This window comes from Cheilinus undulatus, linkage group 5 (assembly GCF_018320785.1).
Source record: "Cheilinus undulatus linkage group 5, ASM1832078v1, whole genome shotgun sequence".
Lineage (NCBI taxonomy): Eukaryota > Metazoa > Chordata > Actinopteri > Labriformes > Labridae > Cheilinus > Cheilinus undulatus.
The window spans coordinates 17859174-17880752 of NC_054869.1; the positions used below are offsets into that span (position 1 = coordinate 17859174).

At 38.6% G+C, this 21579-nt stretch overlaps 1 protein-coding gene across 4 annotated transcripts in view; it reads left to right on the forward strand.

The window, feature by feature from the left end:
* rtkn (rhotekin) overlaps positions 1 to 21579 on the forward strand; it is a 98357-nt gene that overhangs the window by 74221 nt on the left and 2557 nt on the right. For 3 of the 4 annotated variants that reach the window (XM_041787498.1, XM_041787499.1, XM_041787500.1), the window contains exons 2-10: positions 8304 to 8565; positions 9130 to 9183; positions 12445 to 12562; positions 12670 to 12894; positions 15515 to 15609; positions 16143 to 16249; positions 16431 to 16562; positions 17505 to 17670; positions 17808 to 17912. In XM_041787498.1, the coding sequence (XP_041643432.1) occupies positions 8304 to 8565; positions 9130 to 9183; positions 12445 to 12562; positions 12670 to 12894; positions 15515 to 15609; positions 16143 to 16249; positions 16431 to 16562; positions 17505 to 17670; positions 17808 to 17912 (1264 nt within the window). Of the gene's footprint in view, positions 1 to 8303; positions 8566 to 9129; positions 9184 to 12444; positions 12563 to 12669; positions 12895 to 15514; positions 15610 to 16142; positions 16250 to 16430; positions 16563 to 17504; positions 17671 to 17807; positions 17913 to 21223; positions 21321 to 21579 lie in introns of all 4 variants that reach the window. The other variant, XM_041787501.1, reaches the window with a different exon arrangement.

A 21579-nucleotide genomic window follows, 5' to 3' on the forward strand; every position in this document is an offset into this window, starting at 1 on the left:
GTCATGTCTGTGGCTGTGAAGATTGACAGATTGTGCAAATTCTTGTGACAATGCGAGCATGTGTGTTTGTCCTGTTTTTCTAAGTGAGTGAGTGAAAAAAGACTTCTGTCTTTTTGTCTGAATAGGTTTTAGTCCTGCTGTTCTTGTTTTCCACAGTTGTCTGCTCAATTATCTGTGTCTTACACTCTGCCTGTCCAACCAGCCTTTGTATCGGGTCGTTCAGCTGTGTTGTCTTGTCTGCTCACAAAGAAAACAACTGAAAGAGACTGTGGAGGAGAAAAGGTGTCGCAGTTTTATTGTGGTTAGAGAAACTAGGCTTGAGTTGGAGAAAGACTCCAATGTGAGCAATCCTCATGACTTCTGACCTCATTATAGGGGAAGGTAAACAGAAAGAGTTTCTCTACTGGAATCAGCATGGATGCTGAATGTCTACTGGTTGTGTTTGCTCTTGTATTCAAATCTAATATTAATGGTCTGATGGCCTCTTTGAATGTGTTGTGTTGTGCTGTATGCTACTTTGTACAGTTTTCTCCCTTTTAGATGTAACAAAGAAGAGGAGTTCCTGTACTTCTTGTTTTTTTTTTTACAGATGTATAGCTCCACCTGCTAATAATAGTACTGTAACATTTAAGCCTGATTTATGCTTTTGTGTTGAATATATTCTGTAGGCTTGTGCAGCCCTGAATCTAGACAGAGGCCTATGCATGTGACCCAGCCTGCCCTTCCTCAAATGTATCTATGCAGCGAAACGATGCTGACTACAAACCCGGTGATTGATCCACTGGGTAGCTTTGGTGACTTTTAGTCTCTGAGTAATATCTACAGGCATGTTGTCAATTCTCTCATGTGAGATAATTGGCATCTAAAAAAGTCAGAGGTGCATTGCTTCTCTCAGTGGATGAACAAGCACAAAAAATTCCTTTTCTCTTGCCTCAGCTGATTCTGTGGTCATACATTCCCTCTCCTCCAATCCAAAATCAATTGCTGCCAATTATTAATCAGCTCCAACATAAGACACTTATTTCAGTTGCAACGGTCTCCTTTACAAAAATAACGAGAATAAGACAGGACCAACAGGACTAACATTTAAGTGGAGTATTGCAGAGTGACACAAACACACCAGTGCACAAGTATGTTGTGCTCACGATGTTTAGGCTTCTAAAGCATGGTTATGACATGGATGTTGTATAAATGGGGAGTTTACTCACTGATTTTTAAGAAATTTGCACAAGTAACTTGCTCCATTTGTGCGTCAAATCCTGTGTATGTGAGGGCCCACAAGACACGAGAGGGGAGGAGCTGCCTTCTCCCACAACCCACAACTACTGTGAGTTTTCAAGCATGGCTTAGCTTGACTACATTGCGAGGATTGCTGCTTTGTATCTGCTGATAAAAAGTTTTCACAACTTTCCAGGCAACCCATGCCTACAGTTCAAAAGAAGTAGGAGAAGAAAACTGAGGTGATTAAACTGTCGTCACTTCCTGTTAATGTATAACGGTAGTATGTGATTTGGAACAATAATAGTCTGATTTGTTAGGGGTAAAAACCTCTTGTCGACCATGAGTTTATGCACATATTTTTTAGTGTCGTGACTGGCCCACATTATAATGTCAAACACAGAGGCATGCTGCTGCATGGCTGAAACTATCCTAGTAAAATATGGCTTTAATTTCAACTCTAAGACTCCACAAGTATTAATGAGAGTAATTTGATAAAGAAACTAAAACACACTTTAAAAAACGTTCTTTCTAGACACTACTGAATTATTCATTCCTTGAAGGTTTGAATTAAAATATATTTCTGCAGTACAAATCAAACCGTGTTGTTTCTAACTGTGTTTAACACTTGTCTCTGTGTGTTTTAAAGCTCACCCTGTGGTATCACTCTGCACTGTAACTGCAGCCGTCTGGTCTGCTTAGGGATAGAGGTCTGAGGTCAGGGGGTCAGCGATCTGAACAGGAAAACCTAGTCGTGCAGAACAACACATCGTAAACAAACCATTACACACCATCTGCGTCGGCGTCAAATCCCAGACCAGCGTGTGTGTTTGTGTAGGTGTGTGTGTTAGTGTCTCTGAGATCACACCCTCAGACACACGAGCGAGGATCAACACGCACAGCCAGACGAGGACAGAGAGGTGACGGAGGAAGTGACCATCTGGTATCTAGTGAGGCATCCAAGGACCTGCTGAAAGCCCTGGTTTGAATTAGGCAGAGTATAAAGGAAAAGATAAACAGTTTTACCAAACTGCATGTGTGGAAAGGAACGGGGAAATGAAAATTTTCCCAGTAGTTATGGTCTCATTTTCATTTCTTCATCAAGAATAGTTATGATAATTTTTATTGAGGGTGTAGCTTTATTTGATGAATTTCATTGTTGTCATACGGATGTAAATGCACACGTGAATTTTCTTGCTCAGGTACTCTTCCACTGTGTCCTAACAGCATGAGAGCATCCAGTGTCGCATTGTGTCACATCACAATACATCACATTGCGTTAAATATTTAATTCTGTCCTGTGAATTTCAGTTTTCCACTTGTAAAATATGACATCGAGCATTTTTTTTTTGACTGCAGAGAAACAGAAGCGTGATGCTTTGATCAACAAGCCTTTGACAGTTCTTTTCTGTGTTGACACTAGGGATGAGTACCAAATCTGGTACCAGTGTGGCACCGGTGCCACACCTACCAAACCAAATCAAAGCACAGATTTTTGGTGCTTGCTTTCAGTACCTTACCATCCAACACAACTTCCTGTCACTCCATTATAGGCACACAAGACCATCTGGAATTTCTGTAATTCATTTTCACCTACACTCGTTATCTTTTCATCATTTTGCTGCTGCAGAGTAATGTTTCTACCCTGCTAGCGTGCCTCTAGATATTTCTCCAAATTATTTAGGCTACGTTACTGAGACAGCTTTTTTCATGCACTGTCTTTAGTGTTTTGACCCACCTGAGTGCACTACAGCATTCTGCTATGATAGTGCAAATTATTGATGGGGCTGATCATTGAGATTTTGTTTCAGAAAAATTGTTGGAAAGATTATTCATAAACAATCAGACAATGCAGAGACTTTGAGCACTACCTCCTGTCCTTTCTACATTTGTTTCCTGGATTTGTCAGTCTCCGTATGAAATTTTTTTAAAGGTTGAAAGCAGACAGAGACCTCTAAGCGGGAATAGCAGCGTCTCTGAGGATCAGATTGATAATTGACAGAATTAAAAAATTGTCTGACTTCTACCTGGGTCAGTTTAGTCCCCTTTCTCCTCTGTTGTTGTCCTCTCTGTCTCATCAACAGACCTCTCTCTCTCCTTATCATCTCCTTCTTTCCTTGTTCCTTGCCAATATCAACATGAGCAACAGAGGAAAATAGGAATCAAGCTGATTTTGTTGCTGTTGCTCACTTGTGCCATATGCAGTTAGGACACACTGTTGAATATAGCTAACTTTCTCTTCAACTTTTTGTAAGTTAGTGAGAAATCTCCAAGTTTGGTTGTCAGTTACCTGTTGTGTTACAGTAGACAGTTATCTCTACTCACAATTCCCTTTCAATGTTGCCATCTTGGGTTTACAAAATATTGTAATTTTTAACTTTGATATACTTGCATAAATCAACAATATTGATACCTGTTTCAGTACAAAAAAGGGGAAGTTCTAGCACACCCAATAATGGGTAATGTCTTAATTTTGATTAAAAAAATTGCTGGCAATAGCTTGACAACATTTCACAACCATATTTCTTTAAGTTAGACATTTAGAAACATTATGTTGGATTTGCATGTGATTTTTGTTGGATTTATTCCTCTCCTATGCTTTCAGTACATTTCTATACTATCAGTTACTTTTATTATTACTTAAAATCATAAACATTGTATTGTTTAACACACATGGTATCTTAAAAGTTGAACTTTCTGACAACTTTATTGCTAATAGGATCTTTTACAATTAGTACAACTGTCACATTTTAAAGTACTCCCATGTGTCCTTGCATGTTTTCCTCACATAGACAAAATTTCTCCCAATTATTTCCACGCCTGCCCACTTACAAGCCCGACTGCATCATTATCTTGTCACTAAGTTTACTCATACAAAACCAACCACCTCTCCTGCTGTTGCCAAGTCTGTCTCTTCGTGTTCTGATTGCCACCTCCCTCCTGCCTCTCCTGTCATTCCCATCATCCTTATCTTAAGTCCGACTCCTTCATCTACCTCCCTCAGCCTTTTCCTTCTCCCTCCTTATCCCTTCATATACTGTATAACACGCCTCTCTCTTGACATTCAGTGCTTTGCTCTTTACTCTCTCCCAGCCTTCGCTCTCTTTATCTTTTTTCTTTTAGCTGCCTCTCACGCTGCACTGAGACCTTTCGCCCTGTCAAACCAAATCTTCTCTCCTCTTCTCTCTCAACCTCCTCTTTTCTTGTTTTCTCTGTCAGCACCACCTCCCCTAACTATCTCTGCTCCATACCCAACATGCATTGCTCCCTGTCATCAGTCCACCCTTCCTTTGCCTTCTGTCTGGCTGCCATCCACGCTGCCACCAGCTCAGGCAGGCGTCCTCTCTGGCGATGCCCACTGGTCTCACACCTGCCACTCCTAGCACAGACTGTGAGGGGATCACTGACAGCGTGATTGGTTTGTGGTATAGACAGTTGTCCTGCTTGTATGTGTTGTTTTATCCTATAATTTCTCTGACTGTGAGTGTTTATGTCAGCTTGTTTTGTTGTTGTTAGCCTGACATCCAGACAGGCTCGTGGATTAGATTTGGATCCAGGCTGCTTGGCTGCTATTCTCAGATCCCCAGAAGGAGAGGCCTGTTAATTTAGCTGCTAAAAATACAGGACCTCCTCTTAGCGGGTCAGTCTAAGACCCACAGCACAGAGCCGGACTGTGGTGTTGGTGACAGCTCCTCTGCTCTGCGTATGTGTGTTCTGTGTGTGTGTGTGTGTGTGTGTGTGTGTATGTGTGTTTCCTCAGCTTTCCTGCCTCTGGCTCATCGGTGCATGGAGCATGGTTTGTGGAGACACTTTTGACAAGGACTTTTGGACTTAAGCTGGACTGTACTTCTCTTTTTGCGTTCATTTCTTGTTTCTTTATGCTCTTTCATTGATTATGCTTAGTACTTGAAAATATCACACTTGCTTGGCTGATCTCAAACAAGACTATAAATGGCTCTTTATCTGCCCAACTGAACGAGTTTTAAAGTGTTTAAAACCCATTCAAGTCTTTTATTTGTATTAGGTCAAATAAGCAACATTCTGAATACAGGTATAGAAAGAAATAGAATATATTCTGTTTCAAATATTGACTTTTTAACAATTTAGTAAAGTAGATGGACTATGATTCAAGTCCGTAGTTGCTGTTTTCCCCGAGGGCTTTCATTGTGAAGGCCCACATCAGGAAATGTGGTGTTCTCAGTAGCAGCTTGAAACACTTCAGCAGAAAGAGGAGACATTTGCAATACTGATATCAGACTGGAGCAACACTACATATAACACCTGAATCAACTGTGTATCATTACTTGAAGTAGATTGAAGAATGGTGTAAAAAGATGTCTATCACTTCTGTTGCTTTCTGTCACCTTTAAAGCTGCCATTAGGGGCTTCTAGTCAGTTTTAAAACATAATGAAATAAGTATTGGTGCCTATTGATGAGCTTCAAACTCTGAAAAGAACATTAGCACAAAGATGGAAAATCCATACACTTCCTAGTTACTTTAAAAGGCTAAAACAGCTTCTAGGGGCTAGGTGCCAGGCAACGTTATCAATAGTGTGCAGCAGAAACAGCCTTTCAAATACATTTTCCTTTGCAAAGATTCTCAATGAGTGAGGTTTTTGGTTTTCAGAAAAAAGATGAGATTTTTCATTAAAAACTACAAACCCATGAAAAGGACAAAATCAGTAGAGGATAAAAGGCAGAGCTTTGTCCACAGCAAGCACCAGAATTGGAACAAAAACAAATTCAAGCCTGGATGTTTATTTTCCTCTTCCTCCTTTCTTCTATTTCTGTTTAGATGACTTAAACTCTTTCAAAATTGGGTATAGCAAAACCAACTCCACAATCATCCAAATCTCATAAACCAATCTTTGACGTATGAAAGCAAATCTTCAAATTGCTCCTTGCAGACTTTCAGTAGTTTACAGCTATCTATGTTTACACTGTTGAAGTAATTTGGTCTCATTTCTCTCCCAACCAAGAACGCTCTAATTGCTTTTCAGTGAGTCAAAGTGTTTATTTAATGACGGGCTAACAGCATCCACAGTTTAGCTTTTCCACTCTAAAAGATCATTGTCTGCATCAGTATAAATACATTCAATCTAGCTCCCATTTAATCTGCTTATTCTTCACTTTGTTGTATGTCTGAGGAGAGATCTGCATGCAAACACCTTTTAATGTCGCTTTTGAAAGTCATCCTCCAATGCATGTCAAATGTTTCTGATAGTTTCATGTTTTGGTGTTTGAATTTTGTTATTTTCAGCTGCAGGTGCAGCTTTGGCCACCCAGCAGAGCAAATGAGATTATTCCACAAGAAGCAAATACGTTTTTCCAAAGCATTAGCTAATCAAAAGCCTTATTTCTAAAGTGCATGTCTGAGCGAGGATCTGTAGGACTTGTGCTAATGCAGAGACAGGTAGAATGTGAAAGAGGGTGTGGAGAAGAAGAGAGACAAGCCGGCTGAGGACAGTGAAGTAGAACGGATGGAGTTTGTGAGAGACGGCGGAAGAAAATGAGCAGTGAAAGTATAAAAGCTTAAATCAAAAGAATAAAAAATTCATAAGAATCAGGCTGAGAAAGGGGGGAGGAGATAAATGAGAAACACTGATGTAGAGGAGGGGAAGGTGCATTCATCATCAGACTCAGAGGAAGGGCAACGTAAGCATTAGAGATTAGTTTTGAAAAGACGAGGAGCTTGTTGCGCAAAGCAGCCTCCCTGTTTGTTCACTTAGGCTATATATTATGATCACAAAGTATGCATAATGTTCACTGTTTTGGTTTGATTTTTAAAGAATTAATGACTAAAGCTTTAAAGGAAACCCTAGCAGTATCACTCAAGGTCAACCCGGCTTGCTTTTGCCCTTTTTTTTTTTTTTTTTTTTTTTTTTGATTCCTTCATCCATTTGTGCTCTTTCATCCCACTCACCTCACATGTGAGCTATTTCGCTCTCTGTCTAATGTTTGAAGTTCATGCATATACTGTTTTCATTCTGCTGACACAGTGAAGAGGGGCTTAGAGGTTTGTTTCAACTCTGGACAGCATCAGCAAGGACTGAGCCGGGAGAGAGGAGCCCTGACTATCTGCATGTGTGGGTGTGCATCCACAGCGCTGGTGTGCACTTCTCCATGAGTGTAATAAGTCTTCTTAATCACATGCAGGATGGTTCTCCTGCCCCAGATCAGACAGGTCATGTTAAGCTTAATGATATTTCATTTTTCCTCTGAGAAAGTAGCTGGAGGATCAGGAACAGTTGCTCTAAGACTCCAAGTGTGTCTGCAGAGGTTAACTGTTTGGCAGCTTCATATTTTATTCTCTCACTTGAGGTGTGCTTCTCCCTCTGTCTGTGTGTGTGTGTGTGTCTGTGTGTGCAGTGAATAAGTTTGCTCTAAATGATTCAGCATCAGTGTCTGCTCAGCAGGGGGTGGGCTTGGCTGCAAGAGGGCAAAAAGGTTGTGTATTTGAAAAGTGACACACCCACAAACACACCACAGAGCAGAGACTTCAGAGTGCTTTTAGACACACCTCAGTTCACTAATGTACCCACATGAGACACAAAATCTGCTGCAGATTTTCAGTGTCTTGTAATCTTCTGGTGTCTTCCACTTTAATTCCAAAAAGTCCCTTTTTTACGTCACAGTAATGGAAATCAAGCCTGATATCTACAACTATGAATTAATGCATATGTTTTTTTACGCACAGTTAAGTTTAAGTTACTTAACTAGGCTACTTTACTAATTTCCCAGAGTGCATGGAAAGCAAGTGAATCAATTTATAAATGGGAGCATGTCTGTATCTGTTACTGGGGATGGTAAAATGCATCTTATTTGGGCAACAATTTGGAGGGGGGTTGCTGTGGCCCAAAGTGAATGCAAGTATGTGATGACAGGAGTTTTACGAGTGATTAAAATTTCCAGAATTGCTGAAAGATGTTTTATTTGTTTTTTTTATTGTCTCAAGTTCCATACATTTCTCTCATCCTAAGATTCATTACATGTAAACATACTGACAGCCTTTCTCCATGTAAAAGACAAGATCCTTTAGTTCTTCCCTTATCCATCATTTTTCACACTCTCTTTCTTCTCACAGGACAGTGACATCCAAAAGAAGATCGACCATGAGATCAGGATGCGCGATGGAGCCTGCAAGCTGCTTGCTGCCTGCTCCCAGAAGGACCAGGCGTTGGAAGCGGCGAAGAGCCTGCAGACCTGCAGCACTCGTATCATGGCTTACATGTCGGAGCTTCAGAGAATGAAGGAGGCACAGGTCTTGCAGAAGGTCACGCGGAGGTCATCAGACGCAGGGCCAATGGACGACAGACTCCCGTGCAAAGGAAAAGTGGCCATATCAGGCAAGTGTAACTAAATTTCTGGAAGAGTATGGTGAAGAGGACTTTAAATAAAGGGACATGAGTAGAATATGTTTTTAGGATGGGAAAAGTCAAGGACTTGTGTGTTAATTCTAAAAGATTTTGGCCTGAACCAAGGCAAATAAACACACTTTCCAGCTTCCTCTCTCTTTCAGTGAGTTGAGTGTATTATTGCATCCCCATTGCAATAGCAATATGAGATAGGGCAGTCAGATGAATGATAATTGCTCTAATCTGTTTGTATCACACACACTTTATAGGGAGAGGACTCACACCAAGGCCCAAAACAACAGAAGTGAGAGGTTTTATAACCCAAGCTCTTCTTGGTTTGTTTGTTTGTAGCTCATAATGAGGAGGTAAAAATAATGAGATGTAAGACTGGGAGCAGCTTGAGATCAGCACACACTTTAACAGCAAGTAATGAGTGATGGATAGCCACTGACAGAGAGCAGTGTAAGCAGGGACACATATGCAGATACTCATCAGTCAGACCATTAGTGTGATTAACATTTTTGAGGTCTAATCCCCTGACTGTTGTCCTTACAGATCTACGGATCCCTCTCATGTGGAAAGACACAGAGTATTTCAAGAACAAAGGAGGTGAGTATCCACCCCTGTAAGAGTGAAGAAACTCATTGATGGGTTATTAAAGATTCATGCCTGTAGGATTTATTAATGATTTGCTTCTGTGGGAGGTAGAGGCAGCTTTATACAGTTATTAAATGGGCAGCTCACAGGATGAATGAGTGTATAATTCTGTGCATAATCACAGAGGTTAGTGTGAGATTCACGGCGAATAAAGAACAAGAATCAGATTTTATCATAAGCTAGAAGATGATGCCATGGCAGGTCCAAATTTTTAGAGTATCCGGACCTATGAATCTGAGCATACAGGCTGACATGAAAAAATGACATTATAACATTTTTCCAAGGCATGCGATGTCCACAGCTCTGTTCCCGGAGCCGATTAATACAGTCTGTTACAGCTTTGCCAGATTTCTCTGCAATTTGCAGGAATGCAATTCTTTAGAGGTGTGAAACTCCTGGCAGCACAACCTGACCCACTGTTCAGTCATGCTGGCTTCGCCTTCTGGCTCTGAGCTACACACAAGCAACGAACTGGGTCATTATTAGTGGAGCAGAAAATGCTACCTTAAAAAAAGAAAAATGGGCATTTCAAGGTATTCTTCGTAGAATCTTTGCACTGAAATGCGTCTTTTAATAAAAAATGACTACTCCAATGTTGCATTTTGTCAAAGCCAGAGAAATTATTTACTTTTGTGTAAGAAATTGTTTGTGTTTTATCATCATGGCTTGATTTTTCTCTGCACTGCAGCTCCATTAGAAATTTGTGAGTACAGACCAAAGGGTAGTGATGCACTTCTTTGCCCACCTGCTTAGCTTACTTGTTAGCTTAAATATAGGAAAAAAACAAAACCTTCTCCCCATAAGGTCTATTTACTAAACCATAAACCACTGGTGTGGTTTCACGGAGAAAATGTACATAATTAGGGTGAAAAGCTGATAAAAGTGGCATTCTTGGTTAAAGCTGCAAGCAATCCTAGAATGCTTTGAGAAGCTTGCAGTGCAGACCCAGAGGGCCACGTTTCAGAGATTTTCTCCCTTATCATGTGAAATTCATTCACAAAACTAAAACAGTGGTTTAATGTTTATTAAATAGTCTTATGGAGCTCATCTTTTATTAAAGAGCCCTTAATTCAAAACAAGAAATAAACTTTAAAGGGCCAGAGCTGGAGTGGGACTCATTTTCAGCCATGGAGTTTCATAGCTCAGACCAGCCTTCTTTTGGTTCACAGCCTTTTACTGAAGCTATATAATTCTGGATTAAATAGCCTACATTAACATTCAGCTATTAAAAATTGTAAAAAGCATAAAAGGTTACTTAGCCTTCAGGTACAGATATTCTGGAATCAATTTAATCATATCCATGAAAACATTAAAACCTGTATTTTATTTCATCATTTTGAGTATTTCATTATTATGATCTACCATGCCACCCATTAAATTTTAAGGTTAGGTTTTAGAGTTGTACTTTGTAGTTGTAAGTCTTGTCTTCATTTTTAAGAATCCTATCACCTTTAAGTCAAGTTAGTTTTGTTTAAAGATCCCTGAATCATTAGAGTTTTTTGGGGCAGCTCTAATTTAGAGCAGGTCTATACTGTACTCTCAACATAAACATTGACCGCCCTCTTTCATGGCTTGTGCCTGTTATTGGTGATTGCTCTTCCTCACTCAGTCAGCAGCAGCCTGGCTGAGGAGGAGCAGCTGCTGCAGAGATGATGTTTTACAAGTAGTTCTTGTTGTAACAGAGCTACTATTTAAGAGCTCATCCGTATATGTTGTAATTGGCTAGGCTTTAAATGCATACAGTTTATTGGTTTGATTCATAAACCTGGGTGGAAGCTTGCATAGTTTATGTTGTGCTTTGTGTTATACTTCTGGCTCTACTGGCTAGCTTCCCTATGTCATTACCACCTGGTGTGTTTACATGGACCTGTAAGATTCTGATAACAAAATGAATTTGCATATTACATCACAGAAGCTTTTTAAGCTCTCTGTTTTTGAAGTCTAACTAGAGCAAGTCTTGCCAACTTGCTCTAGTTATTATTCATCTTTCTCTCTGGATTATCACCTTGACTGTCTTGGGTCAGAGGAAATCTCAGTTGACGAGGTACATGTGAAACCAATGTAACAGTATTGTTGTTCAAATGGACATGGACAGCTATCTCCACCATAACAAGTGCAGAGGGAGAGAGAGAGAGGAGAGAGAGATCTTTTGCTATTTTTTTGATTGAGTGCCCCCTGGTGGCAGAATTTACATGCCTTGCATTTTAACACCTTAATAAAATTCCAAAAATCAATGGAGCTTAAACATTGTATCAAGAAAAATCTTTACCTTGACTCTTTGCTGGCCTGTCTCTTCCCAATAGAGTCGATGAGGGTTAACACCTGTACCATCATTATATTTGTCCCAGTGCTCATTTTCTCCCCTGGCAACTTGATTGGAATTAATCTGCATGACCTGTGCATTCAAATGAAGTCAGGAGAAAGGTAGGAGATTTTTAACAAAGCTTAATGAGGTTGTTAGTCAAGGTCATTAAGCACACAAAGCACATAAACCGAGCCCCGGAGGCAAGGAGGAGCAAAGCATGTTCCCATCTCACATGTCCAATCATGTTTAGAGTGCTGAGCTCAAACTGGAATAATAAATCTGAATATTAAGTGTCAATGAGCTGTACACAGGGAAGCACATGAGGAGGGGCAGAGCACATCTGTGGGGCTTTTTGGCTCTAACCTTGAATATCAATGAGAGATGCCTACACGATTGAATTGGGTTGTACAACTGAGGAAAATGAAGAAGACAAATACAGTCTTTATGCACTTTTTTCTATGTCAAATTAGTATTTCTGATGTTACAGGTATCTTAATGACATGATAGTGTTGAGTTTCTGCACTATTCTTCACATATGTAGCCTTAATAGTAGTGAATAATGCACAAAAAAGGGTGTAAGGGTATTCTTTAAAGTGCCTGTGTATTCCCTCAGGCATCTCCTTTCCAAAGTATATAGGGAGAAAGAGTCTTTGTTGGCTCTTTCTTTGTTTGCTGCAACATAAAAGGCTAGTGGACTTTAGTTTTAACCACAAAGCATCAAACAGCGCCTCAGAAGAGCTCTTAGCACAGGTGGCCATTGAAATCACTGCACTGAAACAAACATCGTGTGAAATACTCTATGGCCTGTTGTTAAAACAGTTATTAAAGATTGCATCTTATGCTGTTTTGGTACTTCAATTCTGTTGTTAAGTCACACAATAATTTTGTTTACCTTGTGTTCCTCTTAGAGCTTCATCGTTGTGCAGTGTTCTGCCTGCTGCAGCTTGGGGGCGAGATCTTTGACACAGAAATGGTGATTGTGGACCGGACGCTCACTGACATTTGCTTTGACAACACTATAGTATTGTAAGTCCTGTTATTGATAACCTTTCACCCAAAAATCACAGGAAAACTCCCACACAGTCAGTGTGAGCATGCTCATATAAATGCCTGTTCTGTGTGTCCTTTGGCAGTAATGAAGCAGGCCCAGGTTTCGACCTGCGTGTTGAGCTGTACAGCTGCTGTTCAGAGGACGATTACTCAGCAGGGAGCACGCCGAGGAAACTAGCCAGTAAACTGAGCTCCTCACTGGGACGATCAGCCGGGAAGAAGCTGCGGGCAGCCATGGAACCTGGACCTTGTAGTCCTGTTAGCAATGGAGGGGCGACTCCACTTCTGCTGCCTGTTCCCTCTGTACCGTAAGTTTAAAACACCAGATGAATACTTAAATCATTTTTGGTGTGTACATCCAGACAGATAATCTGAGAGGAGCTGAGAATATTGAGACTTTTAAACACAAAAATTTTTTTTTATTTAATCTGGGTTTCATGTAGTACTGAACCATTTTATGGTTATCATATTTAGTTTGTTAGCATCGTCGGAAATCAACATTTTACTTTTTTATATATGTTTTTAATATAATTCCATTTATTTATTATCCTGAATGTTGTATTTTTCTCTTATTTTACTAACATCGTCATTTCATCGTTATCATCGTCATTTATAATTTGTAGGGCTTTTTTAAAGTTTTAGTACTTTAGTAGTTTTTTATTTTAATTACATTGTCATCAAGGCTTGACATTTATACCCGCCAACTAGCCAAACGCGGGTGGATTTCAGCCGTGGCAGTTAGCAGCGTGACTCTTAACTAGCCACGATGGCGGGTTGAATTTATCAGTTTCAAAACTAATGCTTCACTCTGACCGTGCTTGTCTGTTAGCCATTATGATTTCGGCTTACAGAGAGACAGGACATAAAGGCTCAAATTTCCCTCCAAAATAATTGAAAAGGCTAGTCTCTTCATCCATTTGTGCGTTTTTATGCAGCGCCAAGGGCTTTGATGCTGCATGACAAACATATACTGATACACACTCGCACTGACGTGTTGTTAATGTAGACTGAAGTCTTTTATCTGTTTAGGGAAGATGTTTCAGACTGTTGGAGGATAAGCTCAGACCTGAACTTTCTCCTTCTGTTTTAAAGCTTCTCTTTGTCCATGGAGGATCAGAGCGTCAGCGCCGTTTGTGTGTGTGTGCGCGCTCCAGCTGCGTGTCTGTGTTGCTCGTGCTAGCCAGGGTGTGTTGTGTGTCTGAACATTGTTTGATTAACACTCCATCTATATTCTTTGTTTGTTAAGGGCGATCTAAATGATAAAACCTCTGCAAATACGAGCATGATTTAAACGTTATTAAATCCTTTGATACGTTTGTATAATGATTTGTCATATATCGATAATTAACGGATATAAAAGATGAGAGAAACTCTGAAACTTTAAATCAGTTCACTGAGGCAGTGAGAAACAGCGGCAGAAGGATAAAAGTCTGTAATTGTTCACTTAGGAGTCAAACAGAATTCAACTAAACATGGATTTTCTTTTGCTTCCAATGTTTAACAACAAACAGTCCAGTTGTTTAATGTTCTCCAAACGTGACCTTCATGCACAAAATGTAAGTCATCTATTATTTAAACAGATTTTTAAATTAATTTTAGACAGGCATATTAAGACATTTACACCTTACAGTTTAAAGGAGAATAGAGCAGAGGACAGGAGAAGTTTGACAGTCAGCATTCTCTGGTGGAGATTTGTCAGAGTGAAAATTAGAGATGTTCTTGTAATCTGCCGCACACAGCCAATTAACAGTATTTTAATATAAGCATGAACTTAATATCCATTGAAGAAAATAAAAATCTAAGAGTCTTGGCTCTTAGATGACTGTCTCTAACAGTGAAGTATGACATATCTCTGTAGTGTGCAGTGTACAGGGAGAGGTGCTTTATTAAGAGGAGAGCTGGTATTGATCATATTGATGAGGGAAAGGAGAGCACGTGTGTCGTATCATACCCTTTGTACCAAATTTGGCGTATAGCTCATATTTTCCAAACACCAAAATTGTGGCTAGTGGAAATACCCAGTGGCTAGTAAGTTTGCAAAACCACTAGCCACCGTGGCTGGTGAGTAAAAAAGTTAATGTCAAGCCCTAATTGTCATGCATTAGTCTCTAAACCCGTGGTCATCAACGGGCAGCACTAGGACCACATCAAGGCCCCCCACAGCTTTAAATCAGACCTCCAAAATGATTATTAAATACAGAAAATGTGTGAAGGAAAAATATGTTCTTGTATTTAGGGCATATTTCTCTTTAAATCTGCAGTTGGACTGATGAACCTTGTCAGGACCGTTGCTAGTTGTTTTATTTGTTGTGTTTTGAGTATCCTGTCTATTATATATTAAAAATAAAAATGAATACAGCTATTAAAACAACACCCAAAACAATTAAGACTGAATCAGTTTTCATCAGGAATGACATGATGTTTCATCTGTCTTACAAAAATCCACCTATCAGCCATTATTAACAAATATGATGCATGATAAATGCAGAATCATCTTTCCATTCTTAATTATAGCTGTGGTGCCAGCATCAAATTTTCACATCAGGCTTTTTGAGAGTCTGCCTGAGAATCAAAACAAAAGACCTGTTTCCTGCTCATGTTTCATCAGTCAAGAAAAGAGCTGTACAAATGTAGTTGTAACTCTAAATCCTTTGTAAACATTCCCTTTTGTCTTTCTCTGTTTTTCTTCTGTTATTCAGTATTTGGACTACAATTTAATTTGTCTAAAAGGTGCTGTTAAATGGATGTTTTTAACATTATGTGACCCATGCTTTTTAAGCTGCTCTCTTCTCCACAGGAAAAGTCTTTGTAAAAGGTTTAATAAATTAATTTTAAAGACAAAGACAGAGAGAAATGACATAGACTTTGAAGAGCTCAAGTTGGCATTTTTAACAATAAATTTCTATTCCTTCTTTTGTGTTTTGACAGTGGCCCTAAGTACCACCTCTTAGCTCATACCACCCTGTCACTTTCGCACGTCCAGGACAGCTTTCGAACGCACGACCTCACCATCTCAGGCAACGGTGAGTGGCAGCCTTATCAATCCGTCTCCTCTCCATCTTTGTCTTTTCTCTGCCAAATCGGCCATCTGTCTGCTTTGTTGTTCACCGTTTTTCCTCTCGTCGCTGCATCCCAATAATTTCCCCTTACCAGGGTGTACCGTCTGTGCGTCTTCTTCCTCTTCATGTTCTCTGACAGACAGCCATTGTCAAGGTCACAGCTGTAACAGCCATACTGGTGAGGTGTCTGCTGTGTAAAGCTGTAATGATAGGGGCTAACAAGGGGCCCAGACCTCCAATAGACAGGCCCCTAGTGTTTTATTCATTGGCCCTTCAGCCCGCTGTAAAGTTTCATTGCTGCACTTCATGACACACTGTGCAGCTGCCAGTCTTTAACACCCCTGTGCCTTGTTTTGTGTGTTAAGGGGAGCAGTTTGACACTGAGAGTGTGCATGGAAGCATACGACTATCCATGTTTGTGTGTAAAGTTCCTTGTGGGAATGCTTTTATTTATTCATGGTGTTTATTTTTGCCCATCCATCTTTCTCTCCATGCAGAGGAGTGTTCCTATTGGCTGCCTCTCTATGGCAGTATGTGTTGCCGCCTTGCAGCTCAGCCTCACTGTATGACCCAACAGATGATGAGTGGATGCTTGAAAGTGAAGGTAAGTTGGCAGGTTTGTTCATAGCAATAACAGGAGGACTAATTCTCTCTAGGTTTCATAGCTTTTGGCTGTTTTCCTGATTTATTTCAGTCTTGTCCTCCTCCACTTCCCTCTTCCTTATCTTTTTTTTGTTTTTCCTCCAAGTGTTTGACTCATATCTGATTTTTTTTTGTTCTTGCAGCAGTTGGGAGGTGACCCTCAGGGTTGGACAAAAGTGTATGCCGTCTTAAAAGGAACAAGCCTTTTCTGCTACCACCGGCAGGAAGATGTGGAGGCGAATGTCGAGCCAGCTTTCACCATTGCCATCAACAAGGTCAGTAGAGGAATCACATGAATTGGGCCTGATCTTGAGGGCCAATGCAGCTTACAGACACTGTACAGCTGCTGTTTTCGGCAATGGCTAAGGTTGGTAATGTAGGTTGTAAAGAATTGGGATTTTTGATAACTACCAGTTTGATGTATGAGCCAACAGGAAGACAACAGGAGCTAAAAAGGAAATAAGCTATTTTCTTACCATTAAAGTGCCTGAATTTTCCCCACAAGATTTTGAAACTGTTTCTGTTGCCCAGCCTACAAATGAAATGTTCAGCAAGACTAGAAAAGAGCGATCATGTCTGAGGAAAAAAGTCTTAGTTCATTTCAGAATTAAATCCACCTGCAGTAACCAACATCAAGTCAGGAATAATATTTCTTATCCCTTTGTTTTTCCAGACACCATATAAAGAAGTAAGCCAGCCAGTCAGATTCTTGATCATCTTACTTCCTGTGTCTGTGTCTCTGAATGCCTCTGGAGCCTCTCATTCCTTCCATTGTGGCTCATTCTGCCTTTTTCAGCCTCTGACCCTGAACTCACAGCTGACCTAAAGCCAAATCAGTCAGATCGGATCAGATCTTTGTTAGCATGTAACTTCTCCTTAAGGGGAACATAGAGGGATCGTAGTCTCAAGAACAGCACAGCACTGCCATCTAGTGTTTAAAAACAGACTCAGCACATGGGGTAGAGTGAGGAGGTGGGAATTGGGAGTCTGCACCTTTTGTTGGATAATTGCAGAAGGGAAATGGTTTGGAAGAGGACTAATTAGCAGCATTATTAGTCAGGGCTTATTTTCAGTGGGGACTCACAATTACAACTGCCATAATGATTACGTGTTGCAGCACATAATTTTGTTCATTCACAAGCACTGGCATTCATTCCTGATTGTAGTCATTTTGTGGTAAATTATTGTATTCTCTTTCACCATCACTCTCTTTTCAGGAGACCAGAATACGTGCATCAGAGAAGGACCCTCAAAGTAAAGTTCAGAATATCTGTATCAGTAACCATTACGGCGGTGAGGAGGTCACACACACTCTGACCACTGACAGCCGTGAGGACACACACCGGTGGATGGAGGCCTTTTGGCAACATTTCTATGACATGAGTGAGTACCTGTTATGCTGTAACACAATGAAAGAGTCATACCTACGTATTAAATCCACTTTTAAAGAAAAGTATTGTGGTTTATGCAGCCTGTGGAACTTTCTGGGTCAAAATTAACAACTTGTCTTCAACATATAGGCCAATGGAAACAGTGCTGTGATGACTTAATGAAGATTGAACTGCCATCGCCAAGAAAACCTGCTCCTGTCACACCAAAACAAGGCTCACTGTACCACGAAATGGGTAAAACCCTTGTCTTATGTAACTTATGTAAGCAGCACATTTATGAATGCAATTATGCAGTAAGTTAAACATAGGAAATTATATGGTACATTACAATAAACAAAACCTTATACATTTTAAAAGATAGGACAGCACATGATGGGTCACAATATGATACAATACAGTACAATACAAAACAGCATAAACTATACTATACTATGCTACCATACAATATAAAAACAAAACAACATGATAGAAAACAGTAGTATATATGCAGTTTATAAAAAAGAGTAGTAAAAGATACATTATCAAACAATTACTGCTCTAGGCGATCATTCATTATGAACGAAACTATGCATTCAATACAATACAATATAATAAGATACAAAATTTACTTAAACTATATACTACAAAATGCTATACTATTCAATACTACACTGAACTTAACTGAAAATGTTATACTATCATACCCTATACTAAACCATACTGCATATACTGTACTATTATTTCCTGCACTGCACTATACTGTCTTACACTATACTATACTATAGTATACTGCACTATATATACTATACTGTACTATATTACTATACTATACTATACTGTACCATGCTATACCATATAATACTTTACTATAAGATACTATTCTTTTCTATAATATACTATACCATACTATACTAAACTATACTTTAAAATACTGTACTATACTGCACCATACTATACCATACCTCACTATACTATACTATACCATAACATTCTATACTATAACATACTAAACTATTCTATAAAATACCATACCATACTATACTATACCACACCACACTATACAAAACCACACTATACCATACCAGACTATAAGATAGGATACTATACAATACCATACCATACTATACAATACTATACCATACATACTAAACTGTGCTGTAGTATACTATAATATACTATACTATACTGTAATATACTATACTATACTGTAATATACTACTATACTATACTATACTACACAATACTATTCTATACTGTACCATGCTATACCATATTATACTATACTATAAGATACTATTCTTTTTCTATAATATACTATACCATACTATACTAAACTATGCTATACTATACTATGCTATGGTATACTCTACTGTACTGTACCATACTATACCATACCATACCATACTATACTATACCATACAGAACTATACTATACAATACCATACTATACTATACCACACTATACTATACTATACTATACTATACTATACTATACCATAACATGCTTTGCTATACCATACTAAACTATACTATAAAATACCATACTAAACTATACAATACTATACCATACTAGACTATAAGATACAATACTATACATACTAAACTGTACTATATTATATTACACTATAATATACTATACTATACTGTAATATACTAATATACTACACTATACTGAACTATACTATACTATACTATACTATACCACACTATACCGTACTATACTATGCAATACTAAACTATACTATACCTTACTTTACTGTACTATATTATAACATAACATAACATGACATACTATACCATACTGACTATAAAATACGATACCACACAATACCATACCATACATACTAAACTGCACTGAAGTATATTATACTATAATATACTATACTATACTGTAATATACTACTATACTATAGTTTACTATACTATTCTATACTATACTATTCCACACAATACCATACTATACTATGCCATACTATACTATACTATACCATACTTACCGTACTATACTATACTATATTATACTGTACTATACTATACTATACTATACTCTACTATACTATACTATACTATACTATACTATACTATACTACATTATACTACACTATACTATACTATCTTATGATATACTATATCATACTATACTACACTGTATTGTACTGTACTGTACTGTACTGTACTACCTATACTATACTATACTATACATTACTGTACTGTATTACACTATACTGTACTGTACTGTACCGTACTGTTTGTACTATCTATACTATACTATCCTACACAGTACTGCCCAGTACTATACAGTTATTTACAGTACTCTAAAATGCTGTACTAGACAATGCTATGCTTCTCTATACATGTTGCTTAATACTACACTATTTTACACCACACTATATTATACTCCATAAACTATACTGTTATGTAGTGTACTATACTACACCCTACTATACCATACATACTGTACTTTACTGTACTAAACTATTTTTTACTATATATACACTATACAACAAAGTACTGCACAGTACAATACTATACTAAACATTAATGGTATGCTATATTTTACTATACTATACTGCACTATACTACCTTATACTATACCATACAATATGTAATTAACAGCACTATACTATACTATACTACCCTATACCATACTATAATACCCTATACTATACTGTACTATATAAACTGTCCTGTTCTGTACTATTTATACTATACTAGACTAGACTAGACTTAATTACACAGTACAGTACTGCATATATATTACACTATGCTGCAATACAGTGTGAAACGTTTTATTTTGTACAGTACAGTACAACAAAATACAGTACTTTATTTTATTTTACTGTACTTTATGTGAATATTTCGTATGCTGGATTTTAAGTGATGTATTTTTATCATCCCTTTGATGGATTGATGCATACACATTGCTGCATACACACTGCCGCCTTCACAGAAGTATTGATAACATTTTTTTCAGAACAAATAAGTTTGAAATAAAAGGGAAGTCAGGGAAAGAACACACTGTGCCTGTACTGCATGCCACTGTGTGTAGCTTTATTTCCTTGGGTCCACGTGCATGAGAGGTGCTTTCATAATTAAATTTCCCTTTCTAGATATCTTAAACTCACACTCTGCTTTACTTCTGTGTTCTGTAGGTAGAATGGGTGTTATCTCTGACACACTGACTCACTCTCTGTCCTTTTCTTCTCTGTCCCTCTTTGTCCTTTTCAATTTTCCCCATGTGTCCTAAATCCATCACTCCTCGGCTGACTCTTTTGTCCTCTTTTATTATTCCCTTGTCTCCTCATTCAATATTTCTAATCTACAACACGTTTTTAATCATCTCTTTAATTAATTTTCTAATGGGTGAATTGTTTTTATCCCTGAACATTTGTTCTCCGATCATGCCCTGACATTCATTTCCTCTATAAACACACATCAACCTTTATTGATTTTCCATCATGACTATCAACTCAACACAAAAATCACACTTGTTGCATACCTCTTTTCCTCTTCACTCCGTCTGTCTTCCTCCCTTCCTCTTGGTTTTTCCTAACCTACCCTGGCAGCACCTCTTGCCACACCCTCCTGTGAGGGTCTTCTGCTGCAGGATAACGCTGTGTCTGCTGAGATTCGTGCTCTGCTCTCGTCCTATTACAACGACAGGTGAAGTAACAGGTGTAGGGCTTTATATAGAATATTTTTGTTGAAGTTTTCAGAATTAAGCAGTCTTATCAAGCCGACGGTGAGGAGATTCTGCAAGACATTGCAGGACTGTTTTTTCATTCTATGTTATCCTCATTCAGTACAATTTATTCCTTAAGGACTGTTCAAAAATGTTTGAGTTTGTAAATAAATGAAGGAAATGTACAAAGAAAGTGGGGCTTTCTGCCTACCTCTTATCTGCCTTCATTTTTTTAAAAGC